Raw genomic sequence first — 16,663 nt, 5'->3', positions numbered from 1 at the left:
ATTTTGTTTTTCCTGAAAGGGGCTGAAATGTCAGTGGGTTGCTGTTCCAATGAGACAGACCACTATACGTTGAAGCCACTGGCACTCAGATGAGTTCAATTACCTCTAATAAATGCCACTGTCCTTCCGTGTTTGACCCATTAGTGTTTTGAGATACTATAACTATTTTCAGTTGTCACTCAGAGCAGAAAGGAACCCACTGACAGTCTATTAATAACAAAATTAAGTTCTCTGAGTTGTAGTTTTTCAAACTAGGTCCCATTTTCAGTACCCATAATTCTGCAATTAAAAATGTTATTACAAGAAAGGCTTTTCCTCCGTGTAAGGTGATGCTGTGTGAAGTGACTCTCTCTAAATGTGTTCCAAAAAACTCAAAAAATGTTCCAGTACTGTGATAAACTGTCACTAAAAACAATCAGTTCTGTTGCTCAGATTGTGAGAAAACATTGTCATGTTCAGTGATATATAAAATAAAAAGTGAGGTTGCAGGAAATTTTGTGTTGCAACTTTGGTTTTTAACAGGCTCCTTATTTTAATTGATAGCAAATTGTTTGGGAAAATCTGAAATTAAAGAAGTACATTTCACATGGAGATAAACTTTATTCATTAAATGTATAATACTATATAAAACAAAAATGACTTTTTTACAGTATTCTGAATAATTGTGTCTTTTTAACAACTTCAATCATTGTATTTTATATAAACTATGCAATGAAAACAATTGGTATTTTCCAGATAAATATAAATAAAAAACAAAGTTGTGTAAAGGCTTACCCCAAAAATCATTCAAAATCTTTAGTCTTAAATTTTAATTGAACAATTACTAGGGATATTTCAAGAAATGAACATCCAAATGTGGAAAATGTTGAAACTTTTTTTAAAGATACTGCTGGTGTAGTAAGAGATTTCTCCTTGTTCGAACCTCTAACATGTAAGTGTTAGGATCGGATCTAAGTACTGCTGTCAGTAGTGCTGAATCCATAGAAGGCAAAACTTTCTTGCTAGAATGTAGAAAATGCTGGGTGGAAGCTCGCATCAACTAAAAATGCCAAACTCATGCAGGCAGGTAATAAAACTGCAAAACATCCTTGGGTACATATGTAATCCTGTCAAATCAATGTAAAAAGATCCCCAAAAAATTATGTGGTCAAAAGCTGTACTGAATAATGCCACCCAGAAGGGCACAACTGCTTCATTGATGCCAGAATTACAAAATAAATATCCAAGTTTTATCAAAATTCAAATCACTTTGAGCTGTATTCCACTTAATGACAAATCCAGCCACAGGATGGATCCAGGTATTCATAGTTGAAAGACCAGTTTCTTTACAGAGTCTTTTTTATCTCCTTCCTCATTTTCCACAATGTTTGTCTCCTACCCAGAGTCCTCCTTGTTCCTGTGATCCTTCTCTCCCATTACAAATGGCATTGTTCCCTCTGAGACAATGGTGATTCCACTGCACAGTTCCTCCGGTTCTGTGCTGTTCAGCATAGCCAGAAACACATAGGATTGTGGCGGATCTGTCAAATACTGTAAAACATAAAAAACAAAAAAGGCAACTAATTTTTATGTGTTCTGTCACTTTGGTTTTACCATTTCTAAATGCTAGAATTGCAATTGGTTTTTCTCGTGATACTTCTAATTTTTAGAAAGCCATCTGATAATTAACCAATTAATTAGCTGAAGACTATAATATTCACAAAGCAAGGTAGATGACAAGTTTTCTTAGACGCTTTGACAGCACTGGGGTTTTCAACAATTTCAGCGACTTCTCGCAAGCCACAGGGTGCCGCTGTTGTGCTCAGATGTGAAGAAGATTTGGTTATTTTGACCACCTCAATGCAAATTCTGCTTTTCTTATGGAATCCAAAATTGGCTCGTGTCAAAACTTAAACAAAAAAAAACACAAAACATAAATCACTCTAACATATTTAAAAGCAGGTTCAAAGGTATTAGAAATTCTGGAGGAGGATGTCTTGTGGGTCTACCGAGATCTACTGAGTTGTTGAGGTGCTCTCAAATGTCAAAATCCCTCATTACACAAAGATTGTTCTACACGAACATTCATTAGGCAGACGCTTCTATCTAAAGTGGCAAACAATCCTTTTACAGAAAGTTCAGCACAGAGCTGTTATTTGCTTGTTTTTCTCAATGTAACTATAATCTATTTGAATGTTTTACAAGATGTGTCATCTCCTGAGACGCAAAAGGTGATTCTCAACCTCTGTGGAATCATGGATTCTCTATAAAGAAAAAAAATCAATGGCATGAATAAAAAAGAAAAAAAAACTTAAGAACTTAAGGAGACACCAATACATCAGAAGAGCTGTTTTCTTTCAGAGGGTTTACAGTACATTGTGCTCTGTATTAGCACACTGGTAAGCATTCAGTCTAACATTCAGGCAGCTGGAGGACAAGATTACCAAAACAACAACCATCATCCAAGCTGTAGAAAAACAGAATAACAACAGCATCAAGCAATGAAGGAGAAAGTAAGGCTAATTTTCACCTGACTGAATGAGAAGACAGAGATCCTTAAGGTTTACCTTGGTATAAGAGGCCTATCAGAAAGTGTAGAAACTGATAGTCTTGTTAAATTTGGACAGGAAGCTTCCTTTGCTTCAGACAAGCCTATAGATTGTATGAGAGCCTAAAGGAATTACAATGACTCCAGCATAAGGAAAGACATGTTAACAACATTTACTGTTAAAACTCCTCCCCATTACTGACAGGAACTGTATTCATCAGGCTTTTACAAAACTGAACTAGGCACCATTAACATTCTTTCCAGATTCTCAGCCTTAACTGCACATAGCAGAAAATCTCTTTCTCCTATATAAACTCATCTGTTCAATTAGACTACAAGGTTTCTGCTCTTTACATTGATTTTAGAAATCAAGCAGATCAATCCCTCTAGTGGACATTTAGCACTGCCTTGAAACAAATCAGGAAATTGGCTTCAACAACATGGCTGAGTAGCTTGTTCCAGACTCCCACAACCTTTTGCGCAAAGGAGTGCCTCCTGTTCTTGGTATTACATGCATGTCTCTGGTTTGTGTTTTAAAATAGCACAACTACACTAAAGAAAGAGGGTTTTTGGAACACACAATTAACACATTATGATAACAGCAGTTTGTTTTTCACCCTTCCTGTTCATATTAATGAAGAGACTGAGACAACTAATAGGAGATGCTGGCCGGCAGTGAACTCAGAGTTACCTGTTTGAAGTGCTCTGGGAGTTTGCAAGAAGGAAAGGCAAAGTGCATCATTCTGTAGATATTCACCCCAACAGTGAAGAAGAGGACCACTAGCCCAGCACTCACAGCAAAACTGCCAATCAGCAACACTGCTATCAGCCACTGTGGAGTCTTCCCTGCAAATGAAAACACAAACTGAATGCAGCCACGCTCAGCACAGAGAGAAGCAACAGAGACTCCAGCCCTGCTAATTTGGGATAAAGCCATTTTACTGAGTTGTTTGAAGTCAAAAGTGTTTTATCAAGCTGTTAACCTGCAACAATCTGCAAATGTACTCTGATTTTAAGATTTGGATTGGAAAGGATTGAGTCCTTAAAGAAGTTTTGAAGACTCTGAATATCACAGTGGTAGGACTGTTTTCTTGCAAGTAGCACAATAATAGCTCATTGGGAACATACATTATTTTATTCACATTTTAAAAAGTCAGTGGATAGGTTTGTTGACAGAACACTTTTGTTCCTGGGATAACAAGATACTGAGCTGAATCATGTGTTCTCATAAGGTATATGTTATTCAGTATTTGATAAATGATTTGAGTTAAAGTTGCCCAAATGAGTTTAGAATCCATAATAATCATTCAAAGACACAAAAAGGTGCTTAAGTAATGCAAAATAGGCAAACATAGGATGATCATTCCTCTTCAATTTAGGACTATGGCTAATGAAAAGAAAATCCAGAAAACTATAACCCACGCACCATCAGAGTGAAGGTTTCCATCTGCATAAAAAGTGGTCTGCATGCTGGAAGGCCATTAAAAGGTAATATATTGACAGATGAGATACAAAATTGCCATCTTCTACAGGCTTGAGATGATATGAGCTTTTCGATTACTGTTGGCAAGCTAATCCAAATGTCAGATTTCCAGTAGGACAACTCCAGACAAAACAGTAATAGGACTACAACGCCCCAGCTTCAAGAAAACAATATCACAAAGAATAGCAGAGTATTCAACTGTCTTTTGTGAAGTCGGCAGCAAAAGAAACTGCAATGTTAGCTTAAATCACAAGAGGGGAACAGTGAGCTAGTTTAAATCCCGGAATTTCAAGTGAGAACTGAAGGATAGGATGCTCATGCAGAATTCCAGCCACTCTCACAGCAGAGTATAAAAAGGTAAAACAAAGCAAGTGTCACGATGCGTCTTTCAGGACCCTGTGCAGACGGCAGAGTCCGGAAGGGAGTGAAACAAACATGGGGGAGAGAAGGTTGGGGCTGGTAGACAAACAGGGGGGCGTGTTGACAGTGCACTGGTGCTCGGGGGGGATGGGGGGGGCTGTGGTCCATGCGACAGAGGGAGTCTGTAGGGATATCCAGTGTAAGCAAAAGTCCAGAGTCTCCAATCCAAGACTGAGATGACAAAAGTTAAAAATTGGAGCGGGATCTGGTGAAGGGTCGGGGAGATAAAAGGGGTAACAGGACCAGGTGCTCCAAGTCCTGGAGTCGGCTTGGTCAGGATGCCGATAGGAGGCCAAAGCCCTCGAGCCGCGGACGTAGGGCGACTCGGTGGTAGGCGGGCCTCTGGGCGTCCGTCTTCCAGTGCAGAGCCAGGAATGGTGGGAGCATCTGGCTTTTGTAGGGAAGGGCTGGAACAGGGGGCAGGTGCACAAAATCAACTAAAATGTGAAAGAGCCAGAGCGCCCTTAAAGGGGAGGGATTACAATCGTGACAGCAAGAGCCTAGTCAAGTCTAGTCAAGCTAGACTAGATGAGTAAATCTATCTTAGGAGGAGCATGGGTGATTAACAGAAGTAGTATGTGAAGGAAAGAGCACTTCTCAAGAAACCCCTTATTAACCCCCCCCCAAATCACTCTTAAATCTATAGCACTAAAAATCAATTCTACAAGATTACAGGCATTTATTTCAAAGTGTCAGGGTAACAGAGAATGCTATAAAAGTAAACTCAATAAACATTGTGTCTCTACATAAAGATTGGCTTTACCATTGCTGGTGTTTTTTATGCACACTGGCTGACTGGGCTCCCCTCTCTTGTCGTACACATCAAGATAGACCTCAACCTGAACACAGTATTGTGCCTGAGGTTCCAGTTCTGACAGAACAACGGTTCTTTGGTCATATTTTTTGGTCACAGCCTGAGGAAAACAAATCATACACACATTTTGAGAAATAGAAGACTAGGAAAGAAGGAGGGCTTCTGTGCAGAATGGGATATTGCTCTTCTGCTTCAGATCAAAGAAAGACAGCCTGTTTATTTGGAAGCATAACTCTTTTACAGACGTTATCTAGCAATTCTTCTGCTGAAGGCTTTTTCTGAAAAAGAAAAAATAGCAGTTTAATGGTCTGTAAACAAACCCTCATTTTCTACCTGTGGTTAAAAAACTTCCGAATCTCTTCTCAGTCATTGTCAACTGAGTCTAACATATCAGTTTGACTCGATGGCAGTACATATATGCCTATACCAAATATTAGTTTTAATGCTGATCCTGAGATTAGAAAACATGTTACTGTCTATCCTCATCCAGAAACACTGTAGAGGCAGTTAAAAGAGTTTTAAGTGTGCATCCAACGTCTCTGTATTAAAATAATGTGACAAACTGGAAAGAGTTCAAGCCAAATGGGGACACTTGAGTAAGGGGAAGTAAGAAGAAGGAAGATGTTAAAGATTCAGCTTTTATATTTAATTTACCACACAGGAGCCCAGAAAATATGGACTATTTAAAAATGGAAAGAAAAGCAAGACTTTAGCATACACCTCAACCTTAATTGGTTTTGTGGTAATGCTAATGAAAGCAAAGTTCAAAAGCATTTTTTATAGACAAAAAGGTTGTGAGCATTTTAATGCTAAAAAAAACAGCTGCAGCTGTCATCTGACACTTGTTTCAGACAATTAATTGTAGCTGTGATCCATCTGTGTCAGAATTGTATTACTTTTTTTCTGTAAAGCAGCTTATCACAGGGTAAATACAAAGAACTGAAGTATACTTTGGAATAACATCAGACTGACTGACCCACCAGCAATTCAAAAGCCAAATCCACAAACAGAAAAATGTGAGTCAAAAAAAAGGACTTGGAGTACACTGTCCAGAAGTAATGTCCATAGCTGTGCATAACAGAATCTGATCTGGATCATTCATTATCTGAACAGAACTAAACCCTTAAATTACTGAAGGGAATTATTCCATTTTAAAAAAGCTGGTGATTTTGAATTGAACTAACACCATTGCATGCCTTTACCTTTTCAGAAAATATAAGGTATTCATGAAAAATAAAGATACCTTACCTTGTGCTCTTCGCCATGCTTCCAATACTTAATGAAGAAGGAAACTATGTTGTATACATAATTCAATGACCTGTCTTCCATCTTCATCACAGGGTCCTGTATGGACACCTCCAAAATGCCTTCTCGAGAGCTTAAGCCCACATGTGAGGGAGGTCCGATAGAAGCTACAGAGAGAAGGGGGTTGTTAATGCGCTACTTCCATTTTGCATCATTGGTGTTAAAAATCTCTTTGCAGACTGAAAAAATTCATTTGCATCAGTTCAGCTTCTGTGGTTCTGTTCAACCTCTTGGATGGGAACAAACAATATGATGGAAGTTTTAAGGTTGTCCCTAAGGAGAATGTAACAAACTTGTAAATTCATGAAAAGCAATATAGTAGCTAAGTTCCCACACAATTCTATACTACTTCTCTAGATGACAAACTGTAGGAACAGGATCAATACAGAAAAAGTGTTCATATTTACTACTTTTAGTTTGCAAGTAACTTAAAAACTTGTCTGCCCCAACAGCCAACACAGATCAGGCACAAACTGCATCTCAAAAGAAGTCACAAACTGCATCTCCAAATGAATTAAGTGGAAACTTTAGGGAGTCCAGAGTGGAATACATCCAAGTCACTAGGATTAATGCCCTATTCTTATGAATCATGGGATTTTAAATGACCCAAGTAGAACGGATCTTTGTTTAATATCTCATCCGAAAGGCAGTGTCTTGTACAGCACAGTGTCCCCAGTCACCATACTGAGGTACTGGCTTGGATTTTGGTCCAAATGAAATGGTGCTAGTCTGGCAACACCAATAGCAGCAGAAATCATGTATTCTTTGGAGGTCTCTCAGCCCAGTACTGACCACTGACCAGGGGACCTTCTCTCCCTACTTTCTCTAGAAACGTACAGATAAAATTGCTTACTTTTGCGATCCAGAGAAAATTCTTCGGTCTCCGTCCAGTTGGAGATCATCTCCCCTTGCTCTGCTCGCACTTGGAACTTGTACATCCCGAAAGGTGTCAACTTGTTGGTGAAATCACAGATTTTCTCTGTAATCCCATTACACACAATTTCCTCAGTCACGTAACCTCTGTGGACAGATATTTTAAAATTGTTCATGAAAATCACACAAACCAGGGAGAGACTTCATTTCCTAATGAGTACTGTTTTAGAAATGCATAATTTTCTGTGCATTAAATGCACATTAAAAAATGTTCATTTTAACACATGGAAACTTTAATAATTCTATGTGTTATTCTCTTTTTAATGGATTTGGAAGTGGTTAACCATTCTGTCCTCACAGTGCTGGGGCCCTAGGTTGAATTCCAGATTTGGGATGCTACTGTATCTGCGTGGAGTTTGTTTGTTCAAGTGGGTTTTCTCTAGGTGCTCCAGTTTTCTCCTACAGTCCAAAGACACATTGGTACAGTAGGTTAATTAGCTTCTGCAAAAATTGGTCCTAGATGTGAGTGTGTGTGTGTCTGTGTTTCTGCCCTGTGATGGACAGGCATCCTGTCCAGGATTGCCCTGTGCCCGTTGCTTGCTGGGATAGGCTCCGGCTCCCTTGCAACCAGGAATTGGATGAAGCAGTCAGAAAATGGATGGATGAATATTATTGCAGTTTGCAGAATAAATGGCATTTCTAAACAGGCATTGGGCTTGAATGGAGTTTTGTCTCTGTTCTATAGCTGGGAGGCCACAGTAAATGTGATAACTTAAGATGGAGCTCAATAACTAAGTAGAACTGCCAGGAAATCTGACCTACACTGTGTTCAGCACAGCTGTGAGATAATGGTGTATCTATTTTTAGTACTGTAAATGCAGCCCTAACTGCACTGTTAAAGAAAGCTTGCTTCATGATGACTCTCTCAGGTGCACAAAAGGTCTAATGTGGATTTGTTGTAAATACCAAAGAGTCATTACTTTTCCCTGTTGAGGAAAACAGCATTTTAAAATTGATTTCTGCTGCACTTTGCACTTTCTTAAGAAAATTGTTTTCCTTTATCAAGACTGCTTCTGAGTACAAAAGCCTCACATACAATTAAAATATACTGTATGACATAGGTATTTATATGTTCAAGGCTCAGTCTATGTGAATTACAGTGCTTTGCAAAAGTACTAAGGCCCTTCCTACGGTGTTGCATCTGTGACACTGCAAAAGCATGCATACACAATTTTAAAACTTAACATTTTATTCAAAACCGGAATGCTGAAGTAAAGAATTCTTAATGCAAAATAAATGACAGTAAATGTCAGTAAAAACGAAAGAGAAGATAATGAAATATGTTGATTGCATGTGTATTCAGACATGTGTAATCAGTATTTGGTGGAAGCATCTTTGGCAGCAATTACAGCCAGAAGCCTCTTTGCACACCAGCTTTGTGTTGTTCTTGGCAGACTTCCTCAAACTCACTCAAGTTGCTTGGGGATCTCTTACAGACAGCAGTTTTCAAGTCTTTCCACAGATTTCCAATAGGGTTCGAGTCAGAACTTAAGGACATTTTCAAATTCAAAAATATTGATTTTTTACACATGCAAAATTAAATAATTCTATGTCTCATTCTCTTTTTCATATATATGTAGTGGGGAGCACATTGGCACAGTGGTTAGAATTGCTGGGCACTAGTGTAGTTTTGGCATTGTGCTTTGGATTACTGCTCTAATGAAAGGTACATTTTTCTTCATAACACAACACTGCCACCATCATACATGACAGTAGTGATGGTGTTGACTGGGTGTTGACTGTGTCCTTATACCACATTGTTGGGTTTCTATCATATTCAACACTTTGCATTTAAACCAAAAAGTTCCACTTTCGTCATATTTGACCACAAAACCATTTGCCACATGTTTGCATTATCACACAGGTGCTTTGTTGCAAATCCCTTGCAGGATTCGAGATGTTTTTTTCCGTTCCAGCCGCCTTTGTGGTATGACCTAGATATTGTTGACCTGTGGATATTTTCTTTTATCTCAGCCACTGAACAGTATAGCACATTTAAAGTCCCTATTGGCCTCAGAGTTGCAAGCCACACCCATTTCCTCTTTGCCCAGCGGCTCTCTTTGGACGGACAGCCTGATCTAGGCAGTGTCTGTGTGCCTTCCACTTCAAATGATCAACTTCACCACACTCAAAAAATATTAAGGGTGGGGTTTGTAGCCATGGCCCCTGCTCGTGTGCAGTCCTCTCGTTGTGTTTCTCTCTATGGTCTGGATACCCAGTCTTCAGTGAGACCTTGAGAATCACCATATCCTTAGGGGAGTAGTAGGAGTGTATAACCACAAATTTCCATATAACCAGAAGGATATTTATATCCATATATATTTCAGTAATTGCACACCAACCATAATTTTCATAACCATAAATCTTATGGTTATAAACATATAACCAAATATAACGGTACCGGAGCATTCGGGCCCGGACTACCAGACTCAGAGACAGTTTTTACCCCCCCACTATCAAACTATTAAACTCCCAGCCTTTCTCACTCTCACCCCACCTCTCACCTATGATCTGAACCTCACAGTGCCTTCTTTCTAACCAAAAACTCAAACACACATTGTAAATCTACCTCTACCTTACATGTCAAAAGCTCACTCCCCATAATTTCTATCCCTTTATTTCATTCTGTTGATGCATGTTTTTGCACATAACCTGTTACCCTTTTGTTGTTTTGCACATTGCCTGTTGTTGTTTTTGCACATTGCCTGTTGTTGTTTTTTGCACACTGCCTGTTGTCCCTGTCTTTCTTTTGTTATACGATTGTATTGTTGTTGTTTTTTTTCTTTGTACTACTTATTGTCCGAGAGCTAGCTAAATAGCATTTCGTTATACCATATACCTGTATATGAGTATAATGACAATTAACTTGAACTTGAACTTGAACTGCAAAACATGATCTATAACCATTACCATTAGATTTGCCTGCATCATACTGTATAACCCCAGACCGCAGACATATACATTTTAACTACCAGGTGATTTCTGAGTGCAACCTAATGTGCTTTGTGTGCACCGCCTGGCCTTAATTATTAGTCATGTAACCCTTCTCTGAGAGGGAAACCCTCAGAGAGCCTGTGAGGCCAGGACTTCTTTTCCTCTGGCAACTCACTCAGGGAGTGTGTCCAGGCAACCATTTTTGAAGACTTACCCACTGTGTCATCCCATAAGCTGTAGCTCATGGACTTCTAGGTTACAGGATCCCAAACAGCAGCATCAGTGCATACAGTGGATTTATAACAAAGGAACATTCTTCCTTCCTCAGTCACCATGGGGTCTCACTTCCCAACAACCCACACCCCTTTCGGGATTTGCAGCTATAACCAATCTCACAGGGAAACCCTAAATCCCCTATAGGATTTGAAAACGATGACCTTGATAACCGAGTCCCCTTCTGGGAAAGAGGAAACCATCCTGTCTCTCCTCCTCATTATTATCCTAACCTTGGATTTCTACTTTCATTTAAACCATGTCTAGAACATCTGAATAACACCCCTACACTATTTGAGAAATGCCCTGGGATTTTTAATGACCACAGAGAGTCAGGACCTCTGTTTTACATTTCATACGAAGGACAGCGCCTTTTTACAGTATAGTGTCCATGTCATTGTACTGGGGCATTTGGACCCAGACAGACTGCAGGGTGAGTGCCCCCTACTGGCCCCTCTAATACCTCTTCCAACAACAACCTTAGTTTTTCCCAGGAGGTCTCCCTTCCAGGTACTGACCAGGCTCACACCTTCCAAGCATCAGTGGTTTGCCAGATGTGAGTTGCAGAGTGATATGGCTGCTGGCTTACTTATTTTGAAACTGAGTTAAAAAGGGAAAAGTTGTTTAAAAAACACCTCATGGGTCCAATAAGCCTAAGTGAGCGATGCGGAAGCACAGAGGACACGGGGTTAGGACTGGCAAGAAAAACAATCCTGTCAATCATAATCTTTTCCACTAGGTGGGGATACACCACAAGAAAGCCACATTCTTGGATGAACATTCTTTACCACAGCTCTTTTGAAATCGCAACACTCAGCTAGCTACAGCAGTTAGTCAGTACAGTATGTGTGTCAAAGATTCCTGGAAAAAATGATACAGGCATTATCAAAATGTGATGATACATGACAGCCTCAGCCATTTGTTTCTCCTTAAGCTTTTTTTTAACACCACAATTGCCATGCAATTAAGTATCAGTTTACTGTGTAAATTCCAGTATCATTACAAATTTCAGAGTAGCATAGATTCGCTTTAACAATTGGATTTTGATACATTGGCCAGTAGTAATAAAATAATGAGGAAGGGCCTCTAATCTCTTGTAAACATTTATTCAGATATTTTTAATACAACTTTTCTAACAGAAAGCTGCAGTCAATTGCTGCAAAAGCACAGTGAAATTGTGATAAAAATATATATCAAATTTGTGGAAGCAGCATACTGTGGAAAACTATGGCAAGAATATTGTGCACTTTGGTGACCATTTGTAAAGGGTGACTGGGACTTTATCTGACAATTAGCATTTGCATGCAAATTCATTTTCAGTCTAGTAATAACAATAAGGATAATGAGACCTCTGCTGCACAAATCCTGAAGCATGAAGGGTATGAATGAAAAAAAAACTGAGAATACACAGATAAAGGAAAAGCTCTTGAACAATCTAGTTTAAAAGCCCACAGATGAATGTTTAACCCTTGAGTACCAGCAGAGGCCCTGCTCAGTGACAATAGCTCTATTTACAAATATCATAAGCACACAACAGGCGCACAATACCGAAGGCTCTAACATTCACTTTGGAGAAAACTGAGATTTCCTCATCACCACTTACACACAGACACACATTCTGCTACCTGTGGTCCATCAGCGTTCATGAAAATATGCTGGAAGTAAAGAGCTTAACAGGAATCCAAAAGTCCTCTTCCCATTATCCCCACTAAATACATTTATGAATTTGTGGACTAGTGTTTGTTAGCTCCACCTTCCCAACAGCCAAAGGGTTGTGAAAAATCACAGACACGTTCCTTGCTCAAGGGATTAAAGACTTTATGATCAAAGCCAATAAATGGAGAGGCTGCTGGAAAGGGTACTGTGGGTATGTAGACCACAAACCAGTGTTCTTCACCCTGCAAAGGCACACAGCTCTCTTTGTATTGTAAGTCCCTGCCTCTTCTAGCTTGCCGAATAGTGGTGGGTTGCTTCAACTGCAGTTCAATTTCTTAACTAAAAGCACAGATGGACTGAAATCACAGATGCTGCAGCCTGGAAGGCTGAGGAACAGAGATACATGCAGGTGAAACAGTAGAAAACCTCCCATTTTAAAACCATGAAAGGTACTGTATAGGTAAAAACAGGAACTGCATGATACGAAAATACTGTAAGTCTGCAGAACCACATCATGTTCTTCTTTTTGAACTGAGGAAGCACTATCTTCCTCACTCTTCAGTGGTATTGTGTTTCTCTTTGTTTGTTGGTTCAATTTTTTATCAGTGTAGCCCTTCAGCAGAATTCTCAGTAAAAACGACTCAGTTGTATGTCACAGAACAAACACAACAGACTAAGTCAAGTACAGTACCAAGTGAAGCCAAAAGTACAGTGCTGCTGCAGGCCTAATATATAGATAGCAACTGTTGAACCAAACTCCAACAGCTATATTTGCATTGTGTGTTAAGTTGCAGTACGTTACATCCCCCAAAGCTTTTTTTATGTTTTTCACTTCATCTCCACAATAGTTTTAAGGATAAAAAACGTTACTGACTTACATCACTTATGAACTTCTCTACTGTCTGCATGAAAACTCCCACATTAAGCTCTACAGTCCAGTGACTTCAGAATCATTTTCCAATTCATGTTCTTGAGGACAGTGTTAGGGATAGGGGTAACTTAGTGCTGTCAGCACTAACATGCCCACAACAAATGGTATATATCTAGTAATAAGCAGATGTCTTCTGCACTCTGAAACAACTTTACTGTTAAATACCTTTAAATACACTTTAAAAAACTTTCAGCCTCGTTCTGGATTATCTCTGAGAAAGATTCCACAACATGTGTGAGTTCACCCACAATTAACCACTTACGTCACTCTGGCAGTGTAGGTGACATTTGGTAGGGAATCTTCATAGTCCCACTGAAGTATCGCTCCCAGGTTTACCGAATTTAGAGTTACATTTGCTGGAGGAGGTAAGGATGCAAGCACCACTGAAAACAGAAAGATTAGACCACATTTAAACACAACATATCTACATCTTTAATCATGCCTGTAACCATCACAAATGGCCCTGTGGAGAACAATTCACTACCTCACGTTGTGGGGAATAAACTACCATTTTTTTACATGAGCTGATATTATTACACCATGTGCAAATATCCCGTTTATATCCATTTCAAATATCCATTTCAGTGTTGTGAACCTTGAAAAGGTGACTGCGACAGGGACTCCTACATCCTTTAATCTCCTGGTAATGACTAGATTTAAAAAGCTGGGTTAACACCCAATCACTAAACATAAATCGGGATCTCGCTAATATTTAAAAAGCTGTACCAATTCAAAAATTACTGTGTACTAATTACTGTGTACCGTTCTTTTAAAAATATTTATCTGAATACGTGCTTCTTGATATTTCTGAAAATAAATAAAAAACGTATTTCACATATTTAGAAATAATCTGTTCTACAAGAAAAGTATAAAAGTTATAAAAATGTCCATAAATATGATTGTGTTCAGTTTCTATACCTAAATAACACATACATCTAATTAAATACATCACCATCTTTAAATGTATTCACAAAACTTTATACATTTTATACATTTGGCATTTAAACGCAATTAATTAATTATTTGTAAGTGGATTACAAATAGCACTTGTTGGGTTTGTAATGCATCTCTATATATTAAGATATCACAAAGGGCTACACGCTTTAAGGAAAATTAATAGAACAGAAAATAATCACTATTATAAGAGGCCATTAGTAAATTTCCATATATGACGCCATTCAGTACAGAATTTCCCCGAACTCAGCTGAACTGGTTTCCTATAAATGCTATCAGTATGATCATACAATAAATTTGACACAATATTAACTTAACACTTTCCGCACATCACGGAAAATACAATATTGCATTTCAGAAAAAAACAGCTACTTTTATCTCACAAAATAATTACAATCATAATAATAAAAATGATATCATGTTCATAAACGTTCTTCGATATCGCTTAGAATTCGTTTCTTCTGTTACCCTCATTACTTGTTAATAAAACAACATCGTTCCTTTATCTTTATAAATCCTGTTTTAATTCTTTAAGTCATAACACCAGTTGTATGTATTAATCGCAAAAGAAGAGTCGGTTTCTTGAAATTGTGGAACAGCACAAATAAATATTGAAAATGAAGAGAAAGATCAAATACCCAACCTGTAGAGACGACTGTAAGGAGCCAGCTTTTTAAAAGAGAGAAACTCATTCTGTCAATCTCAAAGTAGTTTCAAAGCTACTATGCTACTATCCTATAGTCCCATGGAGTTCGTATTAATTATTCGTATTCGTTCGTAGTTTCTGTTCCCTCATCTGACTACCGCGGTGGAAGAAACACTACTAACTACATGTGGGAGGGATTTGCACGGAAACCGAAACTGGTTAGAGAACGAGTAAAGAGAAGCTACAGTACGTGTCAGTTATAAAGGCTGCCTACAGAGTCGCCCAGCTACAGCGATCGGGTTTAAGTCCCTCCCGAGCTCGGAGATAGTAAGGAACCTACAGGGCACCTTTCCAGGTGTGATGCACAGCAGACGACTTCGGCCTTTCCTGGCCAGCGGTGTCTTTTTTCAAGAAAGGAATTTCCTATTTAAACACGACATCCGATTCAAGCCTTTATTAAAATGACCACACCTGAAGAAGGCTCCAGGGCCAAAACGTTGTGTTTTCTTTCTTCTCTTTTTAGCATGGAATAAACCTATTACTTGTTCCTTTATTAAAAATGATACGATTAAGGGTAAATTAATAAATAAAAGCAGAACTAAAGCCTTAAGTAATGGCCAATCTAAACACCAAAAGATATTACACTCTCCTCAACTTTTGCTTAGTTTCTGGGGTCCCCCTGCGGGGTGGTGTTTTAAGATAAGATCACTTTATTAGCGATATACAATTTCTTGCATTAGGATTTTGTCTTTTTGCATATCTCAGCTTGCTCTCCATGAGACACACAGACAGGGAGAGAGAAGCTTGGTGTCAGAGTGCAGGATCAGCCATTTATACGGCACCCCTGGAGCAGTTGGGGTTAAGGGCCTTGCTCAGGGGCCCAGTAGAGTAGGATTCCTCTGTCGGCCGTGGGATTTGTAGTAACCAGTAATCTTCCAGCCACAGGTGCCACCGCTCCACCCCATTAGTTAAGTTCTCCTGTTACAGAAAGTGATTATGATACAGTAAATTTAATGTACTGAATGTAGCCCTTGAAATAATAACTATAGCTTTAATAACTATAATTCTTAATTTATATACAGCATTCATCTCTTTGAGAAGCCACCTTTAAAGGCACTATATAAAATAAAGTTTATATTATTATTATTATTATTATTATTATTATTATTCAACATATATGAACATATTAATCCACACAACACATTCTTAGATTTCTCATGTAACCTTCACACCTCTCTGGTTGCCTAGTTTTGTTGGTTCCCTTCTTTCCACCTTCTCTCTACCTGTCACTGTATGCCTTAGTGAATTGGTATCTCATTTGGAATCCACCACCTGTCTATTAGATCCCATTTCCACCACTTTATTTCAATCCTGTTTCACCTCTCTCTGCCCCATTGTCCTCAATGAGTCCTTGAGCACTCAGACAAGCACTGAGATGCCAAGCCATACAGAACCTTGTAGGTGAGCATAGGGATTTTGGAATCGACACGAAACCTGATAGGAAGCCAGTGCAAGGACTCCAGGATAGGAGTAATGTGATCACTTGCACATGACCTGGTCAAAATTCTGGCTGCTGAATTTTGGAAATATTGTAGTTTGTTCAATGTGGATTTAGATACCCCCGCATGTAGGGGGATTAGAGAGAAGACAGAAATCTTGACCGGCTTTTGTTTTTACAAAATGTTGGACATGTGTGTCAAACATCAAGTCTGGATGAAATATCACTCCCAGGTTCCTCAATTTGGATTTACGATCCAACGATAGGGTGTATTCGCTTTACGTAGTTG

At 38.8% G+C, this 16,663-nt stretch overlaps 1 protein-coding gene across 2 annotated transcripts; it reads right to left on the bottom strand.

Annotated features, from left to right (window-relative positions):
* Window positions 1-580: 580 nt before the first annotated feature.
* On the bottom strand, window positions 581-15,108 carry LOC148836291 (interleukin-10 receptor subunit beta-like). 2 transcript variants are annotated; one of them, XR_016090969.1, is made up of 7 exons: window positions 14,874-15,055; window positions 13,539-13,659; window positions 7,403-7,569; window positions 6,493-6,656; window positions 5,194-5,344; window positions 3,219-4,837; window positions 581-1,530 (listed from the first exon to the last, which is right to left on the bottom strand). XR_016090969.1 is itself a non-coding variant. In XM_088913755.1 (7 exons), exons 1-7 carry the CDS (start codon window positions 14,920-14,922, stop codon window positions 1,375-1,377), a joined length of 963 nt encoding a protein of 320 aa, XP_088769881.1. In that variant the 5' UTR covers window positions 14,923-15,108; the 3' UTR covers window positions 581-1,374. The 2 variants fall into 2 exon arrangements, 1 of the variants encoding a protein (XP_088769881.1); XM_088913755.1 differs by having other exon boundaries at window positions 3,219-3,373; window positions 14,874-15,108.
* Window positions 15,109-16,663: the final 1,555 nt, after the last annotated feature.

Source organism: Atractosteus spatula, chromosome 4, assembly GCF_055471065.1.
Source record: "Atractosteus spatula isolate fAtrSpa1 chromosome 4, fAtrSpa1.hap1, whole genome shotgun sequence".
Taxonomy (NCBI): Eukaryota; Metazoa; Chordata; class Actinopteri; order Semionotiformes; family Lepisosteidae; genus Atractosteus; species Atractosteus spatula.
Note: the sequence above shows the minus strand (reverse complement) of the source record. Positions and strands in the feature narration are given on the sequence as shown.